The 23,865-nt window shown below is 40.8% G+C and overlaps 6 protein-coding genes across 9 annotated transcripts; 3 read left to right on the forward strand and 3 right to left on the reverse strand.

Annotated features, from left to right (window-relative positions):
- Nucleotides 1–1,716: 1,716 nt before the first annotated feature.
- Nucleotides 1,717–10,037, forward strand: LOC124326099 (vegetative cell wall protein gp1-like). 4 transcript variants are annotated; one of them, XM_046784722.1, is made up of 8 exons: nt 1,717–1,925; nt 5,822–5,876; nt 7,521–7,823; nt 7,898–8,803; nt 8,878–8,980; nt 9,020–9,134; nt 9,209–9,317; nt 9,385–10,037. In XM_046784722.1, the coding sequence occupies exons 2-8, from the start codon at nt 5,822–5,824 to the stop codon at nt 9,669–9,671; spliced, it is 1,878 nt and encodes a 625-aa protein (XP_046640678.1). In that variant the 5' UTR covers nt 1,717–1,925; the 3' UTR covers nt 9,672–10,037. The 4 variants fall into 4 exon arrangements, with proteins under 4 accessions (XP_046640678.1, XP_046640679.1, XP_046640680.1 ...); XM_046784723.1 differs by having other exon boundaries at nt 7,898–8,178; nt 8,224–8,803; nt 8,878–9,134; XM_046784724.1 differs by having other exon boundaries at nt 7,898–7,912; nt 7,961–8,803; nt 8,878–9,134.
- A 983-nt stretch (nt 10,038–11,020) lies between these two features.
- LOC124326531 lies at nt 11,021–12,019 on the reverse strand. Its single transcript, XM_046785431.1, has 2 exons — nt 11,559–12,019; nt 11,021–11,484 (listed from the first exon to the last, which is right to left on the reverse strand). Exons 1-2 carry the CDS (start codon nt 11,853–11,855, stop codon nt 11,155–11,157), a joined length of 627 nt encoding a protein of 208 aa, XP_046641387.1. The 5' UTR covers nt 11,856–12,019; the 3' UTR covers nt 11,021–11,154.
- A 479-nt stretch (nt 12,020–12,498) lies between these two features.
- Nucleotides 12,499–13,474, reverse strand: LOC124326514. The gene is made up of 2 exons (XM_046785408.1): nt 13,080–13,474; nt 12,499–12,983 (listed from the first exon to the last, which is right to left on the reverse strand). Exons 1-2 carry the CDS (start codon nt 13,413–13,415, stop codon nt 12,651–12,653), a joined length of 669 nt encoding a protein of 222 aa, XP_046641364.1. The 5' UTR covers nt 13,416–13,474; the 3' UTR covers nt 12,499–12,650.
- Nucleotides 13,475–14,547: 1,073 nt separating this feature from the next.
- On the forward strand, nt 14,548–15,934 carry LOC124326401. The gene is made up of 4 exons (XM_046785190.1): nt 14,548–14,633; nt 14,748–14,942; nt 15,014–15,459; nt 15,523–15,934. The coding sequence occupies exons 2-4, from the start codon at nt 14,748–14,750 to the stop codon at nt 15,788–15,790; spliced, it is 909 nt and encodes a 302-aa protein (XP_046641146.1). The 5' UTR covers nt 14,548–14,633; the 3' UTR covers nt 15,791–15,934.
- Nucleotides 15,935–16,278: 344 nt separating this feature from the next.
- Nucleotides 16,279–17,610, forward strand: LOC124326338. Its single transcript, XM_046785099.1, has 3 exons — nt 16,279–16,618; nt 16,680–17,119; nt 17,182–17,610. The coding sequence occupies exons 1-3, from the start codon at nt 16,346–16,348 to the stop codon at nt 17,480–17,482; spliced, it is 1,014 nt and encodes a 337-aa protein (XP_046641055.1). The 5' UTR covers nt 16,279–16,345; the 3' UTR covers nt 17,483–17,610.
- A 40-nt stretch (nt 17,611–17,650) lies between these two features.
- LOC124326203 (glutamate receptor U1-like) lies at nt 17,651–19,677 on the reverse strand. The gene is made up of 9 exons (XM_046784907.1): nt 19,564–19,677; nt 19,382–19,476; nt 19,194–19,296; nt 18,950–19,111; nt 18,713–18,845; nt 18,417–18,643; nt 18,215–18,343; nt 17,991–18,139; nt 17,651–17,924 (listed from the first exon to the last, which is right to left on the reverse strand). Exons 1-9 carry the CDS (start codon nt 19,663–19,665, stop codon nt 17,684–17,686), a joined length of 1,341 nt encoding a protein of 446 aa, XP_046640863.1. The 5' UTR covers nt 19,666–19,677; the 3' UTR covers nt 17,651–17,683.
- Nucleotides 19,678–23,865: the final 4,188 nt, after the last annotated feature.

Below are 23,865 nucleotides of genomic sequence, written 5' to 3' on the forward strand. Positions count from 1 at the left end.
ATATCATTTTCTAATGGAGTTGTGTTTAATGGCAAAAGCAGATAATGTGCGTGAGCTTTAGAATATAACTGGACAAGGTCGCGCAGCTCATTTGTGAAAACCTGAAAAAATCTTTTGGCTGTTCTTTTATTCCGTGAAAGCGAAATAACTAAAAACCCTAGGAGGGTAAAAAAACAAATAATAGCGAATTGCCATCCTCCAAATAAGAGAAAAACAGATTAATAATATATTAAACAAAAATATGGAAAAAAAATACACAACGAGAAAATTTAAATTACAAGTTTACAACATTTGATAAATTACGGAGAATAATATCAGAAGGGGGAAACAAGAAAAAAAAAACAGGTTATGGTTCTCTCCTGGGTTGACAGATCGCGGATGTTAGTCGAATCTTATACTGTCACGCATCTTTGCATTCCCCTCCCCACCTTGACGTCTGCCGGACTTGCCGAGTCCTTGATCGGGAGGAAAAATAAAACAAACGAAAACAATTTGATTGAACAAAAATGTTGGGTGTGACGTTTCCTCTTTTTTAACAATAAAAAAGATTGTCGTCCGATTTTTGGCACAGTTGGAATTCCAAGTATCACGTACTGGGAAATTGGCAGAAAGATGCTGCAGCAGGCGAACTAGGAAGCAGCAGTCGACAGTTGACAAATGAATCAAAAAATCTATGCGATACCCTCCGATGAGCACAATGAATCTTTACAATTTCACGTTGTACACAGATAAATGTGATGTGGTCTCTGGAGATTCTTGCCATCGTTGTGCTGCCGATTTTCGTGAGATATTCCCGACGAGTTTGAAAATGTGTCCAAAACATTCCTATCGCCCGCGTTTGATAAAAAAAAAAAAAATACCCGGCAACTCACGAATGTACCTCGGATGGTGAAATCGACCTTCAACTCTCCCAAATGAATCTAATAAAACATAGCGAAAAAACACGAAAGAAAATAAAACATTAAAGACCCAGCAAAGTGCAGCAGGCGACCGATTTGTTGGCCTCTCCCAAAACAAGAATAAGAAAGATGCAAATCGTCTATATGCAAATTTAATGTTGAGTATTCGCGTCTAACGGAATCGGCAGAGCGAGGCCCACCCACACGATTCTAAACAAACCGGCTGAGCATCATCTCACTTGTGGTAGTTATTATACATTTCGGAACCGCTTCTTCTTTCTCAGTCTGTCAACGCCGATGTAAATGTTTTAAGAGAATCCCTTTCGACACATTTAATGGATTTTTCCGTTCACTTTTTTTGTGTGTGTTGTGTTGGGTGGCTGCTGCTCTTCTTCTTATCCCCGCGGTTTTTCCTGTTTTGTCGTGTGTGGTTGTTGTTGGGTTATCTCAGTGTGACGTCGGAGCCCCACCTTCCTATAGGAGAGGGAGGATAAATAAGGAAAAAACAAGTCCTTAAACCTTATGTAGATTTCTCGATCTCTTATAGTCTTTCTTCTTACCGGGGTTGGATGTAAGCGCAGTTTATTCTTTTTTGTTTAATTGTTATCCATTTCTCAAATCTTCTTTTTTTCTTTTTGTTCACTGGTTTAAAATAAAAATGGTCGGTTGGATGGTGCACAGTACGACATACCTTCAACACACACCGGTAAAGAAAAAGAGGAGGAGTAAGAGGGGGTCTTCACCACAACCCACTCTCACGCAGCACAATAAGGCGGATGGCCAGCACGACGACGAGTGTTATTATATAAAGAGCAGATAAGAAGCTCTGGAGAACAGTTGAATCGTCTCAGTTCTTCGGTCGACACACCGCCGCAACCACCTGTATCACGTTGCTCATCGTCCAGCAGCACCACAAGCATCGGCTATTTTATCAAAGTATATTTCATACTCTCTCTACGCGGTTGATTTATTTATTGGCTTGTTTTAATAACAAACCTTCCGGACTCCGGTAAATTTCAGTTAAAGGTAAAAGAACTTTTTTTAAAATTTGTTCGAAAATGAATTTTCCGTTGTTGTACTGTGTATAAAGATGCAGCAAAAGTTTAGACAAAAGTCATTAAAAGGTTCCAGCCCGACCAGCCGTTATAGACTTTGGGATAGGCTTGAATGAATTTGTCCTTGTGCTAACAATCGCTCGGGGTACATGTTAGTAGTATAATTAGTGTTCATATTTAGCCTATCTGTAATTGCATCGAAACTTCCATAACTGGACACCATGGTTGCCATATTCATAAAAGAAAATTGATGAATGAAATCGATTGTAAGACTGTCCATTTCTGGTTATTCGCCAAATCGTGCTTCATTAGCAAATGAGTGCGTTAATTCTCTTCCTAGAACGTACACATAACGCCAGCGACAAACTTTTAATAGTTACGAATATTTTCCCGATGGCCTTGCCGTGATTTTCCATTTGATGCAGGGGGAATTAATGCACTTAAAACCCATCAATAAAAATCTAGCTCGTAATTTTATTTCCTTTTTTTCTCTCCCTCGATCGTTATACGAGTTCAAAGTATAGAATACATATTAAACCACTCAATTAAATGTACAGTCAAAAGGGAAAAAATGCCCAGAGGCCCAGCGTGAATGGAAAACGTCCTTTCCCCGCAGCTGAGATTGTAGAGTTAACGCACAACTAGTTGATGATACATACGCGGGAATATAGAGTCGGAAAATCGTAAAATCTAATTCGAATTGTATTATGATGTGAACCGTGTAAGGTGGCCGTCTCTAGAAGTTGTACACATTCACCACTGGGGGTAGTAATGGATGGGGAGAGTGTATGGGAGTAGCCCCGTTGAAAGGCCTGACGAATAATAAATGGAAGGAATTATATAATGACTCTTTCTTTCTATTTCTCTCAGCCGTAAATTCAATGTGGGTTCCCTTTCATCTCTCTCCTTTCGATTTCTTGCTGCGGTCTCCTCGGGTTCTTGTACTACCCCAGAAAATTTTTTGAAATCAAAATTCTTAACGTCATATTCCTCCCCCACTTGTGTATGGGACCCCCTCCAGCGATGCCCAGCAAGTCCGTAAGGTAAAATTTCCATCACGGTCAATGTCAAGGTTTTTATTTTTTATTTAAAAAAAAAAAACTTTCGATTTCTTTTTACCTGAACTGGTCGAACTTGAAATCTAATTTCGTGAATTTCTTTTTTTCGACCAGTATTATTATTACATATATTTTTGGTGCATAATAAGGGGCTAATCATCACCTGCTGGCAATGCGCAATTTCCTTTTTCGCCAGGTGCATCTCTCTATTAGATGTCAGTCTCCCACCAAAGATGGAAAAAGCAAAAGTTGGAAGCCTCTCAAATTACGATAAGACTCAATTTCTCGTTGTGTTTTCTTTTACCTCAAAATTTGCCGATTGCATGTAAAAAACGAAATTGCGTAACAAAACAGGTCGAGGTCCGTCGTCGTCAAATCTAATATCATCTTTCGTAATTTAAAATTCGCGGGAAAATGTGTCATCAGCCGTTGCGGATTCATGGGGGGTTAATGATTTGTTTAGACTGTTATAATTCGTAATTATTATAACAGAATAAGACGTACTGTAACGTAGTTTGAAATGTGATTAACCGGATGCCCTTGTACTTGATGAGTGCAAAGTGTGGGGCCATTATCCCGTCTTATAACTTCCGACCGCGCGGTGACTTGATTAAGTCGGATGCGTCTACACTAATAACACGTTAGGTACGCGATTCCCATCGTTCTAATATTGTTGGAAAAAAACAAAAATAGTGCGTGCGTGATGGGAGTCTGGGGGGTTTTTACCAGAGCGAAATTGATACGGCTGAGTCACGCAACCAGTCGGGAAAGAAAAAAAAAAAGGAACGGGACTCATTCCAAGTTTTTTCGGCCACTCCCCAACAGGCCCCATCAGTCAGCTTATACACCAGTGGCCAATGTTTCCATTTTGAACGTCTTGACAGACACACACAAAAAAAAAAGGTTTTTAAAATAATGTTTAATAGATTTAAATAAAATAATACTTTTTTCTTTCTGATTGTGCGTGTGATGTGTCAATCGTCCATCTCCGGCCAACCGTCGCGCCGATGAAAAATTCATTTCACGTTTTTTTTATTTTGAGGGGGGAAAATAAGAAAACAAACAGAAATCGTCAAGCGATTGCACGACACGCTAAAGTAAAGAACACAAGCCACAAAATCGAAAAGTTTTATTTCTTTTTTTTTATTGTTATGGGTTCAATTCCCCGGGGTTGAGGAATATGCAAATCTACAAATCGGAGGAATAAGAAAATAAACAAGATATACATACGCTATTTATTTTTACATTTAGCTTGGCTTTGGTGTATTTACAGCTCGAGCGCGCGGTTTTTGATTTCCTTATTTTTTTTACTTTTCTTCCCACTTGCATTTACACGGCAGCCAAATATCCCGCGGCTTTTTTGAATAAATCAAAACGCGCAATCATTTTGAAACGCCAAAAAAATAAAAAAGGATATGTGTATACGTGTACACGTGTGTTTTTTGGCTTGTGTGTGTAACGAGAAGAAATGATTATAACCGCGAACTACAACATTTTGAATCTCGTCCAACCTTTACCGGTTCATTGGCATCCTCCCAGCCTCGCCCTGGCGCCCGATGACCGTACCGGGATCGTGTCGAACTTCAGTTCTAATCTCCATCCACCAGGCACCAGCAGCGCTTTTAGAATACCAAAAAAAGTTCCTTATTTTTTTACTTTCTTCCTTTTCACTCGGCATTCCAAGATAAGCGATTCGTTTTATTGCGCGCGCCCAGCAGCTTTCAGCAGCGTCTTTAAATAAGCTTTTTGGGCTTCTTCTTCTATTTTTCTGATTATTAGTTAAAGAAAAATGGTAGACAGGTCGTTGGCCTTCTGGTGGTTCCTGGATAGGCCCGCTACAAAGTTGCACGAAACATATTCGCGTTCTGTTTCTAGCGCGCGGGATGGAAATTCCGTATTCAAATTTCTTTCTCTCGCTTAGTCTTGTCTTATTTTCAGCATATGTCGTGATTTGTTTTTAAAACAGAACTCGTCTCTCGACGACCGCTGTTGCTGGTAGACGTCGCCAAGGACGCGGTCGTCCATCATCACTCACCCGTCATTCTATTCCATTTCTTCTATTTCTGCTTTTGTTTTTTTTTCAATTTTTGTTATTCCTATGGCCATTGCCTATGATACACCGTGAGTACTTTGCTCCCTTTCGTCAGATGGGCGCCCATAACAAGTATGTTAATATTACGGGTCTTTCCGATTGGTAGTTTCATCACGTCCCAGGCTACTGAACTCTTAGATACATTCGTCGCCCGCCAGTAGTTCTGGTTTATTCCGAGATGTCGTCATGGTAATATGAGGATATATGTGTACGTCTTAGTTAAATATAAAAAAGACAAATGTTACGCAGAGTGAATTCCAATGCGGTTTTGTGTGTTATTTGTTGGGCAGAAAACCAGCAAACAACTCGGGTTGGTTTCATCACTTTTTCTCGAGAGTCTTTCCCATATTTTGTGTGTTGATTGACTTTTGCTGGCGCAAACTATATACGGTAGCTATATACTTTTCCTTGTCGACAGTCTATCTTTGTTTCCCCCTTTTTCTTTCGTGGCCTTTGTGGTTATTGGCCGGCGGCCGTCTCGAGGAAGGTTACGGTCCCTTGACCACTTCCGGCCGTAACGAGTTTGACACAAGGCAGTCTCTATATGTACGATATGGAAGAGATAGCAATACGTTATTTGGACCAGAGCTATGTGACAAGAGAAAAGCCGAGTTGGCGGCTTTGTCCAGCTCGGAGAGTCCTTGATGTAGCCAAACAAAAATAATATCCAGTGATTGCTCTTAATTGTACCTCAATTTATTTTTTTATTTTTTTCAGATGGCACCGACTTTTCTGTTCATCGTCTTGGCGGCTCTCGTCCACTTCAGTTCAGGTAAGCCAAATGAGATTTTCTACCTTTTTTCTTTCGTCTTCTGAAACGGAAATAACTATGGGGAATTTTTTGTTTCTATCCCGTCGCGTTTTGCACGCGGAACTGTTATGGCGTTTTCTTTTCTAAATAAAGAAATTCCCCCCTCATTCGTGACAGCTGTTTTTGTATTAAAAATGAAAATGTAATTTTGATGCGAGGGAATTTCAACGATCCAAGATATATAGTCGAGCTGATTACATGCGCGATCAATGTAATATAATATAATCCAGTAGCTGCTGCCAATTGACTATGCGGTCACGAACCAATATCACAAAACCGCGCGCACAATTTCGGCCATTATATTTGAATGGCTGGTATTCGATGGCTGGCCAAAGCGAATCGCGCTATCAACATTTCCCACATTTATTACGTTACACCGTGTAAACTGCATATACCTTTTTGTTTCATGTCTTTTTCAATTCAAATTTTATATCGTCCGTTATCCTGTTGCCAAACTTCATCGCAGTCCAACACCTTACGTGATCCGGCCGTAAATCATATTTATTAAATAGCTTCTACATGAGTTTCGGTGTTTATAGGATCCGGGTGGTAGCCCTCGGGGAATGAGCGGCAGGTGCGCCAAAAACCCGTTGAAAATGTTCAAAGGAATATAAAGTCAAAAGCTTTTAATTAAACTATGCAGTTCAGTATAACTCGATCACAAAACTAAAAACGAGATGGACACGCACAGCTAGACCGCGCTGGACTCTTTTCACAGACGAAACTTACTGCGCTGCTGATGTACGAAAATAAAAACCGGTCGAGCAGCTTCGCCTTTTCCTCTCACACAATAGCTACAAAAAAGTACGAAAGAAATGGAAAGCTGGTTTGTTGGATCCAGATTAATGAACCACGACAATGAATGGCCAGAAAAGGAAATGAGATTGATTTGATCGTATTTCCTTTTTTACTTATTTCTTTTGCTGTTTATTCTGTCGAATCAATTCAGGAGAAAATTGAAAAATGGAACTTTTGGCCAGCACAGCAGTGATGGACGAATGTGAGTCATACGAGACACTGAAAACTAACAGAAATTCGCCCAACAGAATTTTCATCTTCTTTTATATTTACTTACGGTTCGGGCTTGTTTGTTATTTCTTGTCCAGACAAAAAGAACACACAGATGCGCATCTTTTATTCATGAGACAAACTTATTTGCGCTCGTTTCATTTCTTTTCATTCAAATTCCAACAACGCAAAAATGTTGCCGCACAACTCAGTTTGTACTGCAGTTTCTTTTCTTTTATTTCAAATTCTTATTCCCTTGTTTTACCTGGAATAAGTTTAGCGCTAATGAGTTTTGGCGTGGACCATGCCATACGCGGCAGGTCGTTTGCATTCCGTCCTTGGAGAGCCCGCAATAAGACGCTATAATAAAATTGATACCAAAGTCTGCTGGCGCACGTCACGATTTTTAGTCCGATCGTTCACCTGCGCCATAGAATCGATCCCGCTAAATAATAGTTGCTCTGTCTATATAGCCTTGTCTTTTTTTAATAAGCGATCACGACAAAAGGGCGTGACAAAATCAATAGCCGTGTGTGCGGTCTTTTTGTTACATACGTCCGTTAAATGAAATCATTTTGTTTCCTTCCCCTTTCACAGCTGCCAGCAATAAGTACCCGTCGTTCCGCCAAGTCCGCCGGATCAACATCAGGAAGCAGAACGGGCGGCAGACTCCGGCGCCGTTCAATTGCGTCAAGGCCGGTTTCTTTGGCGACCCCAAGGACTGCTTCCGCTTCTACCGCTGCGTCGATTTTTACGGCAACGAGGCCCAGTTCACGCTGTTTGAATTCGTTTGCGCCGAGGGGACCATCTTCGACGAGTCCCTGTCCGTCTGCAATCATCCGCATGCAGTCAATCCGCCACCCGCTTGCTTGGCCACCACCTCATGGGTCACTCCTACAGGTATAAGAACAATAAATCTAAATGAATTATTTTAGCGCAGAATTGGATTATCTTTTGGATTCGGTCACTTGTAGTTGCTCCGCCGGCGCCGGTTCCGCCCGCACCACCAGCGCCCGTTCCGGCCCCACCACCAGCGACCGTTCCGCCCGCACCGCCCGTCGTGACGGCGGCCGTTGAGACCACGACAGTTGCTGCTGCTCCCGTCACCGAAACGACGACAGCTTCTAATCCGCCAACTCAACCCAATAATGGGAATGTCGAAACCACGATCGCTCCTGCTGCCCCCGTCACTGGACAGCCGGCTGTAACAGACCTGCCAACACCCACAACTGCTCCTACCGTTCCGCCAACCGATGCTCCGATGGCTGCGCAAACAGCTCCTACCGCTGCGCCAACTGAGGCTCCTACCGCTGCGCCAACTGAGGCTCCTACCGCTGCGCCAACAGCTCCTACTGTTCCGCCCACCGATGCTCCTACCGCTCCGCCAACTGCTCCTATCGTTCCAACAGCTGCTCCTACCGCTCCACCAACTGATGCTCCTACCGCTGCACCAACAGCTCCTACCACTGCGCCCACTGAAGCTCCTACCGCCCCACCAACTGCTCCTACCGTTCCGACAACTGAATTTGCCCCGGACGTCTTGCCCGTTGATCCAGTGACAACAACCACCGCGGCACCGGTGCCGGAACCCACCACCGCTGCACCGGCTCCAGTGACGACGACCGTTGCGGCACCGGCTACTACCACCGTCAGCAGCGGAGAAATGGATTTGACTCCGGCTATTACGCCCATCGTTCCACCGCCAACCGACGTGGCTCCTTTCATGCTCACCTGCAACGACGACAAATACCATCGCCATCCCGTCCGCTGCGACCTCTACTACAAATGCGTCTGGACCGAATTGGCCTTCAGCGTCGACCTGAGAGCTTGCCCGGCCGGTCTGCATTACGACGAGGCTTCCGGCACCTGCAAATCTCCAGGTAAATCTACCGCCATATGTCATTGATCAATAAATAATGGACAATTCATTTGAAATTCATTTTTTTGTAATCAGGCAGAACCACGGCTTGCGTATTCGCCACTTTGCCTCCAACCGGAGTTATTACCACCGTACCTACGGCGACGACGACAGTAGCCACCGAAGCTCCAGCCGCCGTACCAACAACGGCCGTGGCCACCGAAGCTCCAGCCCCCGCACCAACGACAACAGTAGCCACTGAAGCTCCAGTCACAGCCGCTGCAACTACAACAGCTCTACCGGCCGTTGAAACAACAGCGACGACCGTTCCTTCCGTTCCTGCTCAGTACACGGTACATAAAGAAAAAAATATTCATTCAATTCATTTAAAAATAATTATTTTATTTTAATTCAAATTTTCAAACAGTTGGCGCCCGGAAGCCTTTACGATTGCAAAATGCCGGGACATTATCCTTACCAGCTGGATTGCATCCGCTTCTACCGCTGTTTCGAAATTGAGCCAAGCGTCTTGAAAGGTATGATTTTATTATTGGAATTGAATTCAACTTTATTGATTTATTTGGAATAACTTATTATAAACAGGATTGCTCTACCGCTGCCCGGTCGACTACGCCTACTCGACCGTGACGGAGCGCTGCGTCCGACAGAACACCCTTCCGGCCTGCGATCGCAACGGCATCCGCCTGCCCATGGATTTCCCCGTGCCATTGATTCCGCTCGAAGACACGACCATGGTCCTTCTGGAGGACTTTGACTCATTCTTCGGCAACCCCAACTACTTTTACATTCCCCGTCGCAAAATCAAGAACCCGCAATCCAGCAGAATCAGGAATAAACCACAACCACAACCCAAAAACAAAAGATATTAAATTAATCACACGGATTGATCATATCTTTTAAGATGAAAAAACCTCCAGTGCCTTAATGTCAATTTTTGACATCATCACGAAATTCATTTTTTTTCCAAGTTCGTTTCTTAAGAAAAACAAAACCCAAATAAAAAAAACACACCAACTTTTTCGTGCTATATATAATCCATGACATGTAATGTGGGGATGTATCGGTCGCTGTTTCTTCTGTAATTGTTTTTTTTTATCTTCCAATTAGTTTGAGATCTCGGGATTCGGGAACGGTAATGTGTGCGGAGGATTTATTGGTATTCTTTGTGTAACTCTTGTGTGTGTTTTTTTTAAAGGTGACTGAAATAATAAAAGACAATCGCGTTTGATTCTCGATGACTTTGTTGATTGTCATTCCTTTTGATCTTGCACCTGTCAACCGAAACAAAATAATAAAATAAAATAAAATCACGACATTTATGGTCGTGATTTTTTTACGACCTGTTATTTGGATGGAGACGGGCAAATCTCTCGACAAGATCAAGTTTGTCAGGTTTCTGTTTTGGCGCCATTCTGATTTATTGACTAAAATAAAATAAAAAAAGGTATATTCTAAAAGTATCACTAAATCAATTTTAAACTTTGATTCGGCTATAATACGACTGTTTGGGTTTTTTTAAATGACCATCTTAAAAAATCTATGGCTATAAGAGAATTAAAATACAAATGACGTACCACTCATTAGCATTTCTGTATAGGCTGTCGTGATGTTTGTTGATGGCCCAAGTCATTGGACTCGGTGCCCCGCCCAGTCTCGAAACAAACAATCTTTTCCTTGTTGGGCCGCTGCTGCTGATGACTCCTATGACCTTTTTTACTTTCTTAGATGCCCTTCCCATGTCTACTCCGCCGATGGTATTTTTATGGTTTTTTGTTTCGGTGCCACATCGTTTTGGAAACACGTTTCTGACATTTCTTTGCGTGTCGAGGCTTTTTCAGTTGGCGATAAATGTGACACGGTGACCGTTTCGACTCGTCTCTTTCTTATCTGTCGTTTAAAGCGCCGCAACTTCTGCTGGTAGTAAAGTATAGACGCATTTGTGGGTAAAATTTAACATCACCTTTTTTGCGCGTTAACGAGTAAAGTAAATTCACAGTCACGTTTATGCCCGTATATGCAAAGTATACAACGTCACGTCTACCAGCACCATTGCATAAAATGGCAATTATTATGAATGGATTGAAAAGGACACTAAAGTATCGCCCGTGTCAAGACGTTGATGCCTTTAAACATTTCAATCGAGAATTATTCTTTATGGAATTGATGGTTAAGGCCTTTCGGTCCTCTTAAATTTAAGGAAATGTTTTTTTTAGTTATATGAATTAAAGGCCATGGGCAATTATTGTTTATTTACACCATCTGTTGATTTGTGTTACATAGTTATTTTAAAAAAGAATTGAATTTAAAAATGATTTTGGTTGCTGACGCAACACTTTTTTTGTTGTTGTAGATCTAACCGAAGCGGAATACACCAGAACAATGTCCGGAACGTGCACGTAGAGTACCCGGTCGGCATTTGCCCAGCATTCCAGCGGATACAGCATTCTTGGAATCATCGTGGCGATAATCGCAAACTATCTCTAAGTCTAGGCCTTCTTTGACTTTTAAAACTTGACCTTTGCGACAAGGTCCTTGTGTCAATAATTCCCAACACTGATTGGCCATCGTTTCGTTTGGAGTTCCGTAGAAATATCTTCCGTTAGCTGGGCATCCTTCTGGAACGGGTTGGCATTCGGGAGTACCATTTTTCAGTACAAACCATTCACCATGGGAGCAGGGACCCTATGGATATTTCGTTTCAATTTCCAATCAATCACAAATAAATAATTATGGAAACCGTTGATGATACAACTCACCTGAGTGTTGTGCAACGAACATTCGCCAGTTTCGTTTGAATAAAATGCTGGCTTATCATCTAGGACCCAGCAGTCACAAAATCCTCGGTTGTTGGGTCCGTTAAAAAGGGCCATGTTTCTTGGACAACTATCGGAACTGCCAATGCGAAGACACTGTTCTTCGAAAAATGTTTCGTGGGAGTCACACGGCGTTGAGTATTTACCCCCGACTATTTCGTTGAAAATTAAAATAAAGGCAACCATGGTTAATGTCAAGAAAATCAGCAACAAAATGCACTTGGAAAAATCAGACTGCATGACAATAACTGACTTGTGTTTCTAACATTGAAATGCTATCTTAATCTCGTATCATTTTATCCCATTTTGAAGCTGAGTCTAAAGGCGTGACAGGATGACTTGATAACCGCATATGAAAATAGTTATCAGAATGCCGAACGGGTTCCGTATCAGTAAATTTCGAAACCCAGATAACGGTGGTAAACCACTTAAATTCAGTTAGATTTATTTAACCAATACAAAAGTGCGGAAATTGCTTAATCAAATTGCACTTGCATGATTATTATACTCCCAATATTTACATTCCTCGAAACGATTGCACTCAGCACTCGACATGGGCGACGTCCGCGTATAGTAAGGGAAACGGCAGCTACCGCAAAGATCAACAGAGTACGGAAATAAATCATTTGTATTTTATTCTTTCAGATATATAATTGGCCGTTTAAAAAAACAAGGTCGTGCGGTTTCCCTACACTGTTTGGGCGCTGAATCATCTTGGGCCCAAATTAAAAATTCGATAATCATCTCTTCCAGTCACGAAAGAAGTGATGGGATGAAAAAATCGACAAAACTATAATACTTATCTTGCCTGCCCGATGGTAATGAAATGTATTTAAATCCGGCGTAGGCTGTTATGTGATTTAGAATTAAATGACCAGAGAAATCCACGGCATCAATTGTTTATTCAACACACCGCCAGTTATATATATGTACTATATTTCAAAGGAAGAAATAGTATATGCTGGCTGCCGATCCAACAATAGCTTTAACACTCGATTATCCAACAGCTAGTCTTTCTGTGTTTCAGTTAAAGATCTAACCATAGAATGGACTACCAGAACAATGACCAGAGCGATTACGTAGAGTGCCCGGCCGACACGCACTCATCATTCCAGCAGATAATCCAGTAATGAAAGCCTCTTGGATACGTTCACAAACTATTTTTAACTCTGGTCCTTCTCTAAGTTGCAAATAGTGATTAGGTAGACAAGGCGGTCCTTCTTCCCATAATTTCAAACACCGTTTGGCCATCGTTTCGTCCGGAGTTCCGTAGAAGTGGTTTCCGTCAGCTGGACATCCTTCCGGAACGGGTTCGCATACTGGATCACCATTTTTCAGTACAAACCATTCACCATCGGAGCAGGGACCCTATTATTATTGAGCACAGCAATAAAAGCATTTCGTTTCAAATTTCCAATCATCAATCAAAATAAATAAAGTTCTATAATCGCTGATCGAACTCACCCGAGTGTTGTGAAAGAAACATTCGCCAGTTTTATCTGAATAAAATGCTGGTTTCCTAGCAATGTTCAGGCAGTCACAAAATCCTTGCTTGTTCGGTCCGTCGAAAAGGACCATGTTTCTTGGACAACTACCGGAACTGCCAATAGGAAGATATTGTCCATTGAAAAATGTTTTATCATTTTCTTCCGGCGTAATAATCTCCGGGGATTTGACGGGGATTTGTATTTCGCGGGGATTTGGCCGAGGATTTGGCGCGCAGCAGAAAACTCCATCGGAAAGAAAATTAAATGCAACTAATACTATCAAGAAAATACGATTAGAAGCAGAATACTGCATGACGATGCTGGACTTCTGTTCCTTTCTAAGAATATTTTAAGATTGAAATATTATCGTAAAATCGTATCATTTTATCCCTTTTTAAACTGAGTCTAATATGCGTGACGGAGCGAACCGATGACCGTATAAGGAGTTATTCAAATGACAAATGGGATTACCCCCAATTTCGAAACTCGACTGTGGTTGAATTCGGAAAGATAAAACAAAAGCGCGGAAACTGCTTAACCAAATTGCACGTGATTGTTATCAAATTTTACTCACTTGACGACATGACGCGCGCAAGGGAAACTCGCAAACATTTAAAACCCGAGTCCCGAAATAAATCCTTTGTGTTTTCTTCCATCAGATGTAAAATATCGTCCAAAGAATACAAGGCCCTGGCTTCTATACACGTTGCTGTTTGGGAGCTGAAGTATCTGGACCCAAGTATAAACGTCCATTAGCGCGACCGAACGATGTGATTCGGATATTCTGGCCATATTATATATAGTGGTAGATAAGATGTTATAAACTTAATATTCGATTATTATCTCTTCCAGTCACAAAAGCAGTGGGGGGGGGGGGGGGCAAACGATAATAGCCTACTTTTCTTGCCTGACCGATGGTAATAAATGAATATGTAAATCCGCGCGGCGTATGGTGTTTAAGATTTGCATCTAATTTATTGGAAGGTGACGCAATACCAGCCTTCTATAATTTCGGATGATGAATCACACAATCAATTTTTTTTTAAATAATCAAAAGTCTTCATTGCTGTTTATTCGAGTTATGTCATAATCATTCTATCAACCGTTTGAATACATTAACTAATATTTATGTAAATTGAACGAAAATGGTAAAGTGTTGTTAGAATGTGTTTGTTATAACGATAATAGGAAGCCCATTTTGGTGCTGTGCGGCGTGAACCGAGAGGCGTATCGATTGACCAGTCACGACCATCACTTTTCTTTCGCTTCAAGTTCAAACGCTTCCGAAAAAACAAAAACATTCCAGCGCCATAATGTTCTGTGACTGATTCGACGGTTAGTGATGAGATCACGCAATTTCCGGACGAGGGGGAATCTGTTCCGCGTGACCTCTGTATACCTGTAACTACACACCGCACTCGTCCAGGTAGACGAGAGAGTACAGACGTATACCTACGGTATAAAAGTCCAGTCGTTAACCACTGGAATGACCACTCACAAGTAGTATCTTCACTCCCGCAGTATTTACAAGGTACGAAAATAATTATTACATCTGATCAAAAAAAGATAAGGCAGACTGGTTTATACAACACACAAGTGTCGACCACCCAAAATGTTAATTGCAATATGTAAATTTGATTCACAGATGAAATTGGCGCTGGTTTTCCTGTCGGTGTTTCTCTTCGCTTCCTGCGCTCAGCAGCGACAAACCAAGCGGCTGCCATGGCCATTGGTGATGCCCATGTCTTACTATTATTCGCCTAGGGCTTTCTACCAGTGGCAGAATCCTTATTTCTTAGATGACGCTGGACTAGACTCTTCCGATCCATCGCCATCCATGGTCTTACTTATTATCTGTTAAATTTTTCATTGAGAAACGCATCGTTAACTTTTATGGCATTAAATATCCAGGACTGGGAAGAACCTGGGCAGACGTTCCAGCCGGAAGAAGAGGCTGCCAAAAATAGCCAAGAGTCGACTAAACCGTTGGAATCGACTCAGAGTCGTGCGGCCAATCGCTTATTCCGTCCGAATAGTTTCAATTTGGCTCAGTTGTATCCATCGCAGCAGCAGCGGCTGTTCTTCGGCGCCTTGAACCCTTTGAATAGCAACACCAACAACTGGTTCGGCAACTTTTTCCAAACCTCGACACTGGTAACCGTCACTGTCCCGTCCACCTTGCTGACGGCCGTGATTAGCACGTGCATTCCGGCCGCACAGTTTGTGGCCGGAGCGGTGAATACCCCGTGTGCCAGACGTCGACGTCACATTGTCGACGAAAGCAACGGCGACCAATTAGAAAATGAATCGAATTCTTTCTTCCTTCAGTCTCAACTTTCTCCGACTCCTATTCAACAGTTTGTTTCTATAATTATTAAAATGTAAAAAGTCAATAAAATTAATTTTTAAATTTGGTTTAGCGTTGAGCCGACGGCGATTCCGACAGCCAGTGTCGATAGAGACCGGCGCCAAGCTGATTCCCAGCAGCGGATAATCTCGTCCAAGGAAGACGTCGATGGAAACGCCCAGCAGCAGTTCTTTCAGCGCCAGAATCGAGCCTTGACCGTGACATTCACGACGACAACGACCAGTTACTTTTTCTCGTCGACAATCGTCAAGAAAACGCTCAGCTTGGCCATCGCTGCTGCCCAGATTGCTTGCCTTCCGATCGGTTTTGTTGTGTGTTAAAAGGTTTTCCAACATTTCCCGACATTTCCAATGATTTTAAATTTCAAAATTGCATTCCCGCGCTTTCGATGCAATTTCTCTACATTTTGTACTCGCTGATGGCTATTTATAGTGCAATATTACACGCAGGCATTCAGAAAATCATTATCCAGTTCCTTATACTAGTCGTTTTTTTAAATAAATAAATGTAAGGAGCAGTTAAATCGTTAAAAAAGAAAAATTCTCGAGTCGAGTCACACTCGTCGTGAATTTTCGGGAAAACGGAAATCGTTCAACTGAAAAATTCGTTCTTAAAAAACGCACGGTGGGTGGTTTTGTCGACATCGTTGGATTCGGTCTTTAGATTTCGAACGTTAATTTCTGTGAGAGGGAGGAAGCGAATTAAATGCGAAAGATTATTATTTTCCCGCAGAGTGAAGGAACTCCAGAAGAGTCTGAGAAGCCAAAATCCACAAGAGAATATTATATATAAGGGCCTTGTTCCGCGTCAACAAACATTCGTCAGTTGTCTCGTGGCTGCTTGTAATTGTTGCTGCTGCTCTGAAACATTTCGAGATGAAATTATTCGCTTTGATTTTCTTAGCGACTTTGGTCGTCGGTGATCGTTTTTACCAGCAGCAACCGTACTCACCGGTTGTTTTGAAGTCGCCCTGGCAGCTGGCATCATCACCTATTAATAGAGACCTTTTTCTATATCCTAGCCAAATAAACAATTGGGTGCAATATGTTTTCTCGGAATATTTTAGTACACCGGTTCCTGTCCCCGATCCTGTTATTCCGACTATGCCAGACGATGATTACATCAGGAAAAATCCAGGATACTTTTCGGTTTGTACACAAATTTGAATTTCTATCATTTCTGTATATTATAACGTATTTAAATTTACAGGGACAGCAACGCTCCGCATCGGTGAATAAAAATTACGGAGATCAATCAGCTGATCGAATCGAGCCGAAAGTTTCGTTTTCTAAGCAACGCATTCCGGCTTGGAATCACAAATTTTTCTTGTTGGACAACGAAGCTCACACTGTCCACGCTCTCCGCCCATTCAATCCGCTGGAATTGTTCAGCATGAACCTCAACAATCAGATGAAACCGTCGTCGTCGGCTCTGACGCGCCCCATCTTCGCCCGACAAACCGTCAGGATGACAGTGACAGACGTCAGCAGCGTCACCACCACTAAAATCTGCATACCGTCCAATTTGTTTTTAAATACGACCAACCCAACCGTTTGCCCGATTTACAACCGGACCAGACGCTTTGTCGATCTGGAAGACGATCTCCTGGAAAATTCTTACGTTTTCCCAACTACCGTCAACCAGGAAAAGTATAAAATCACACCTATAAACTTATTGATTCAAATTAACTGAATTCTAATTCAATTTTTAGCCTGGTGGAACCAACAGTTCTGATTAGCGATCCTCTGCGATCTGCCGTTCGGGAAATTGAGTCGTCCAAGTACGAGGATCTAATAGATGGGAGATCGGAATTGAATGATTACGAGGGGCGGGAATTATTGACGAGAAAAGACAGGGCCATGTTTAATCGAGTACCGTCGACCTCGACGGTGACGGTTATCGCAATGGAGACGTATGTCGTCACGAAAGCTATCAACCCGGTCACTTCGGTATCGAGTCAACTTGCTGGCGTTTTAATCTGCGTGCCACCAGGCCTTGTCGTGTGCGCGTGAATTGAAGAAATTACAAAATGAAAATATGGTCGATTCAGTATTATAAAATTGACTAGTATTACTACCAGTTATCTTGTCTCCTCCGTGAATAATTGATGGAATCAATACACAACTGGAATGGGATATAATATTATGCGGCTACAACAATAAAATATGCGATTGATATTTTCGTGAAGATTAAATAAGTTGGTGGTGCTGGGGTTACATTTGGCGGCAGCAATGCCACATCAACTCGCAAACGAATACGACAAAACAGATGAGAAGCAAATAGCCGATGGTATAGAAAACACCTCGGAGATTGTAGAGGCTCAACGGAGATGACGGACCGTTCTGCTTACTGCCACCAGTCATGCTTTTTTGGTTAATGTAACATCTCGACGAATGTTGGCCGAAAGTGCCATCCAAATATTCCGATAGACCAGCTTGTCTGAGTAACAGTAACCTGGAGTTGCAATCCAATTTTGAGTTGATTAGATTACGTAGTATAAGAGTATAATAGATAACGTACTTCTTGTTCAATGCCAAAGTGTACTGGCTATTCTTTCTCAGATACAAACTATTCGCTGTGCTTTTCACCACTTTCGGCAGCAACGTGGCACGGCAGACTTTGTTAGTCCTGTAATCTTCTTGAATTTCAGAATCCGCTAGCAAGCGAGACTAAATCAGAGTAGGTAACAAAAAAATAGCGCTATATAGATAAGAATAATTGATTTGACATTCGTAATTTTGTACCATGATTAAAACTTGATTGGGTTCAGTAAGTAACAGGTCCACAAATTCACTTGACGATGAAACGAGGAGCTTATTTGGGTTTTCCTTGACGCGATTGAAGATTGCTTGGAAAATTGGATTGGACGAATCCTGCATCAGAATTGAACAAAGAATTAAAAGTCGAAAAATCGTAAATGAAAAAGTGAAAATATAATTTTCAAACTTCGAATTCGGATTGAGTGCTGGACTCGTTGACGATAAGTGGTTGTATGTCTTGGTTGGCTGCCACGTCTTCGATGGAACGGACAATAAAGTCAAATTTCGGTGTTGTTATAATCGATATTAATTGTCCACTAAAAGCGTAAGTAATCACAAGTAATGCGATAAGCCATGATCCATGGATCAATCGAATCGCGAAAGAATAATGTCCATATTGCCTCAGATATCCTCCTGAAAAAAAATGTTATACAGAATGATCAGCAACTTGAAGTGAATAATTTAACACTACAGTAGTATTACCTTGTCCTAGCGCAACTGCTGCGATAAACATAAATATAACCCCTAGATCTCGTTCTCCTTTTTTTGTAATGTGCGCTACAATCCAAAGGGCTATTGGTACAAGACCGAATGATCCGTATAGGAATACTTGCGTCTATGAAATAATTGAATTATTTTATCATTGCCAGGAGATGCATGGCAACTATACAGTTTTATTTAATTGAGTCTAATATGAGGGAATTTTGTAAAAAAATTTACCATTGGAGAGAAAGCGCCAGTCAGATAAGATCCAGCGCTATATATAGCTTTCGGGTACGGAACCATTATCGATATGTCATCAAGGATTATCGAGACAGTCACGTCCACAACGCTATATCTCGAGTAGAACAATGGGCCAAAGGAAATCGACAGGTCCACTTCCTATGGTATCCTCGCGGATGAAATTTAATTTCTCTTTATTACAATTGACAAAAAATGTAAAGACAATATAAATCAATCCTACATCGCGGACGAGTTGACCGAATACTCCCGTCCAAGAGCCGTTCTTTTTCTTCTCGTCGGGAGAACCCAATTCCAAAACGTCTGTAGGCACGTAAATCTCGTAACTGTTGTAATATTAAGAGACCCGGTAAGCGAAAGAGATTTAAAACGACGTAAGAGTTACAATAACGATAAAGATTGATTTCTCACGTGAAATTCATTTTTTTAGAAATCATAGCAATCAGTTTAGATTCAATCATTCCCATTTTGTTGATGGTCTCGTTAGGCAAATTACCAAGCGGATTCTGGTAGGGAAAATAATAAGTGAACCATATTAACCATTCCGGCAGATTACTATATATAAGTAGCTACTGGAATAGTGGAATACTTACGTAAAAAGAAGCGACGCGAAGGTGGCTGTTTATTTTTTGGCATCGGTACGAGTCGATCAAAGAAATTGCAGAAACTATCAGCCAAATTCGAGTCGACCGCATCTTGTGAGATCCACGATAAAAATGAGCCATCGTAACCGCAATCGTCCAGTGTGTGTATAAATACCTAGTGAATTTCACGAAATTCTTTTTCAAAAAGGGCGTTTTCCCATTAGCGATTGGGCTAGCACGCTTATGTGGTTCGCAGATTCTCATCAGGAAAAAGGGCGTTCCTGAATCGATGTAAGATTGTCGCTTTTTGGCTTTTGTTTGGACCAAGATAGTTCCCGCACATCAACGTTTCCTATAAAAGTAGATACGTTTTCTACTATACAATTTCTGTGGAATCCAAAATCAGACCCGATTCGCTCGACGGACAGTCACGAAAAAGCGCATTAAATTATTAAGAGACGGAAATTATGTTTCGCAACCATCGCCTTGAGAATATACGCCGTATACTGGAATTGCCAACACATCGCCCATCAATAACTTCGCATCAATAAATGATGTAGCGAGCTGTGGGGAAAAAGAACGCCACGAAGATTCATTTTATTTCTGTTCCGAAGAGTTATTTATTTCCTCTGATCTTCCAGCCCGTTTTAAATATAGCAAGCAGATGGATAAAATTAGTTGCGGATAAACGAAGTCAAATCGATAGAGACGACGGCAGACTAATACGCTTTTTTTTAGCGCAACTAATAAGAGATCATCATCATTTTTGTTAACTAATGCATGTTAAACTCCGAATAATATAAAACTAACTCCCAACTCTCTGTCAAATAAGATTTAAAAAAAATAAAGATTGTTCAAACGACCCATCATATGCGACTTCACAGCATAGTTTATTTTTGAAATTAGCAGGAAAGGAATATACGTGGTACATAATTAAGCACTACTAAGGTAATAAAAACAACGCTGTGTTGTCATGGCTAAGTTAACTGAACTGACAACACAAGTTAGAGCCTAGCTCGAACAAAAAGACGACAAAACAGACAAGTAAAGAAAATCCAAAAGCAAAGAAAATGCCTCTGAGATCGTACAGAGTCAAAGGAGACGAGAGATTGCCTCGCTTTTTGTTCTTCTTTTTACGTTCGTCGATGTTACATCTTGAAGCAAACGAGGTATCTGTGCTCTCCAAATAGTTGGACAAACCAGCCTGTCTTAACAGCAACAACCTATCAAAAGTAAGTAAACATCTGAAATTGTTTCCTAATCCTTTGTCACATAAAGCCGGAAGAGTTGTTCTTACTGTCCATTGATTATTGGGGTATACTGACTATTCTTTTGAAGAAACAAACCATTCGTTCTTTCCTTCACATAATGTGGTAGTATAGTGGCCTGACAAATTTTAGTTTTCCTAAAATCTTTTTCTATTGCAGAGTCTGGTAGAAAATTAGACTTGAATGAAAGCAAAATTTAGTGTTAGAATAAAGATAAACTTTATACACCCACATTAAGATAAAAACATGTCTAGGGTCGCTCAGTAAAATGTCCATAAATTCACTCGATGACGGAACGAGTAACTTCCGATTTCTTCTAACACGCTCGAAGATCTTTTTGAAATTGAAATCAGTCGACTCCTGATAAAATGATTAAGGCATTTATTTCAGACTTATTATTGTCATAGAAAATCTTAAAACATTTTAACCTCAAATGCAACGTGCGTACTCGATTCTTCGATAATGAGTGGCATGATTTCTTCGTTGTTCGCCACTTCCTCTATGGATCGAACAACGAATTGGTATTTGGGAGTGGTTATCATTGAAGTGACGATCCCTGTGAAGGCGTAAGTGATCCTCAACAATACAAGAAGCAATGTGCCTTGAATTATCCGAGAAGCCAACGAATATTATCTCAAAAATCGTCCTGCAAAGATTATGTGATGATATCGTCCTGTGAAAATTTGACGTAATTGCGTTTGTCTTATTACGTACCTTGTTCTAAACATACTTATAAAACGTACACCATTATTATAACCAGTTTCTGCACTCCTTTTTGTTGTACGTGCGCTACAATCCAAATGAACAGAGTGGAGAGCGAAAATGATCCGAATGTAAAGCCCCAAGTCTGTATTGAGTAAAATTCATTTTAATTAAAGTTGGCAGTTATAGTATGACTGTAAGGGTATAATAATACGATTCTGCCAAATTAATTGATCAGTTTTCACGATTGGGTCGTAATTTTGATTGCTTGTCAAAGAGATTTTTTTTGAAAGATTCAGGAAATTGAATTAGTACAAACCAAAAAAGAAAAAGCGTAAAGATAGCCTGCGGCGTCGGTATTTTGCTTTGGGTACGGGAGCATAATGAAAATGTCATCAAGAATCACTGTTCCGGTCATGTCTACAGCCATCGATCGCGAATAAAACCAAGGGCCAAAAGAAAGGGACATATATGTCCACTTCCTGTTAGATCGGTTGAAACAAAATAAAAAAACATTACGTCATCGTAGTAGGCTAAAATTTTAAAAGGAGCATTTTTTAACGATACTGCACGTACATTTCGCACAAGTTGACCCATCACTCCCGTCCAAGAACCGTTTCCTTTTTTCTCGTCAAGTGAACCAATTTGCAGAACGTCCTTTGGAGTGCACCTCGTACCTGTTAAATTGTTGTTAGAAAAATTTTTTAAACTTGCGTTTACGAATATGAACAGAAAGCATAGTTTCTTACGTGAAATTCAAGGTTTCCGCCAGCATAACAATCAATTGAGATTCAATCAGACCGATTTTGTTGATGGACACATTAGGTAAATTCCCAAGTGGATTCTGGAAATGAAGGCCGTTACAACTTATTAATCCTTTTGCCAAGCTAAAGTTGTTATTGACTTACGTAATAAGAAGCGACGCGAAGGAGACTGTTGATCTTCCGACATTGGTTAAAATGTAAAAACGAAATCAAAAAAAGGTAGAGCGTCAAAAGAAAGGACCTCATCCGATAAGATGGGAGATGAATGTGAGTTTAATGAAACGCTGATTTTTGCCGATTTTTTAAAGAAAACATGCGAGAGAAAAAGTATAGAACAAAGGGGTTCGACGGTTTTCCCTCTTCTATTCTTCCCTCGGGGCAGGATACGCACCACGCGACGTGAGAAGAAAAATCAAAATTTATTAAAAAATCGGCAAAAATCAGCGTTTCATTAAAAAAATTTGAAACTTTGTTCAAATGTAGACGACTATGTCGTCTACCGTTTGTACAAGTTTCAAGTAAAAATTGATATATTTGAATTTTTTAGAATTTTTTAAGTAACATACACTTTAGCATGGAAACATATGTCGAGCGCGCCGATGTTTCCAAACTTTATATCTAGCACGTAGGAGATAAACTTCAATTCACTAAAATCTGCAAAAAATCATGGTGAAAGGAAATTCTTTCCTCACCAAGATGATTTTTTAAAATTTGGTTTGCGATAACTCAAACGTGAGTTATCGCGTAAAAAAGGGAGACACCTTGGCCCGTAAGCCGCCGTGTTAGAAGCGCGGAAATACTCGCCGTGTTTCCAAACTTTGTGTAGGTACTGTATATAACCAGGCCCGAGTCGGATACCAATCAGACTAAATACTTTCCCTTTATTGCTTCTTCCTCTTTAAAAAGATCTTATCATTTTATCATTATATCTTTAAAAGGTAATCTTTAGGGGAGAGAGGGGCTAGTTGGCAGATGGGGTAAGTTGGCATTTTGCTAGTTAGACCCCTTACAGGCCAAAACAAATCAAGCCTTTTACCCCAAATATGAAAGACAACACCCAGATTGCTCATACAAAATTTCAAAAGTAGCCTATATGACTTCCCCAACAGGAGTTATAGCAAAATGAAAAAAACGGCAAAAAGTTATTTTGGGCCTCTCAGCACTTTTTATTTTTCTCATAGTATAAAACTCTAAGAGTGTCAGAAAACCCAAGCAAAAATGAATTAGTGTTTGTCTTATTTTTAAAAGAAACCCGACATTTCTACATTTAAAATTTATTTAGTTATGAATTTATTTGTTCAAAAAGCACCCTGTGGGGTTAGTTGTCAGAAATTTTGAGGGGCATGTTGGCATACAGATTTCTCACGAGATGCTGAGTTGCAAGTTTTCAAAATTCGACCTAGAAATTTTGGAGCAATGGAGATCGTCATTCATTCATTCAGGATCGTCTGCCAACTTATCCCATATCTGGGGCAGGTTGGCATACTTTTTTTGCAGTTTTTCTCAATTTCAAAATTTCGTGTAAATGAATTTTGCAAACAAATACGATCAATTCATAGAGAATTGAAATCTGAATC

The sequence above is a fragment of the Daphnia pulicaria genome, chromosome 2, assembly GCF_021234035.1.
Source record: "Daphnia pulicaria isolate SC F1-1A chromosome 2, SC_F0-13Bv2, whole genome shotgun sequence".
NCBI classification, from domain to species: domain Eukaryota; kingdom Metazoa; phylum Arthropoda; class Branchiopoda; order Diplostraca; family Daphniidae; genus Daphnia; species Daphnia pulicaria.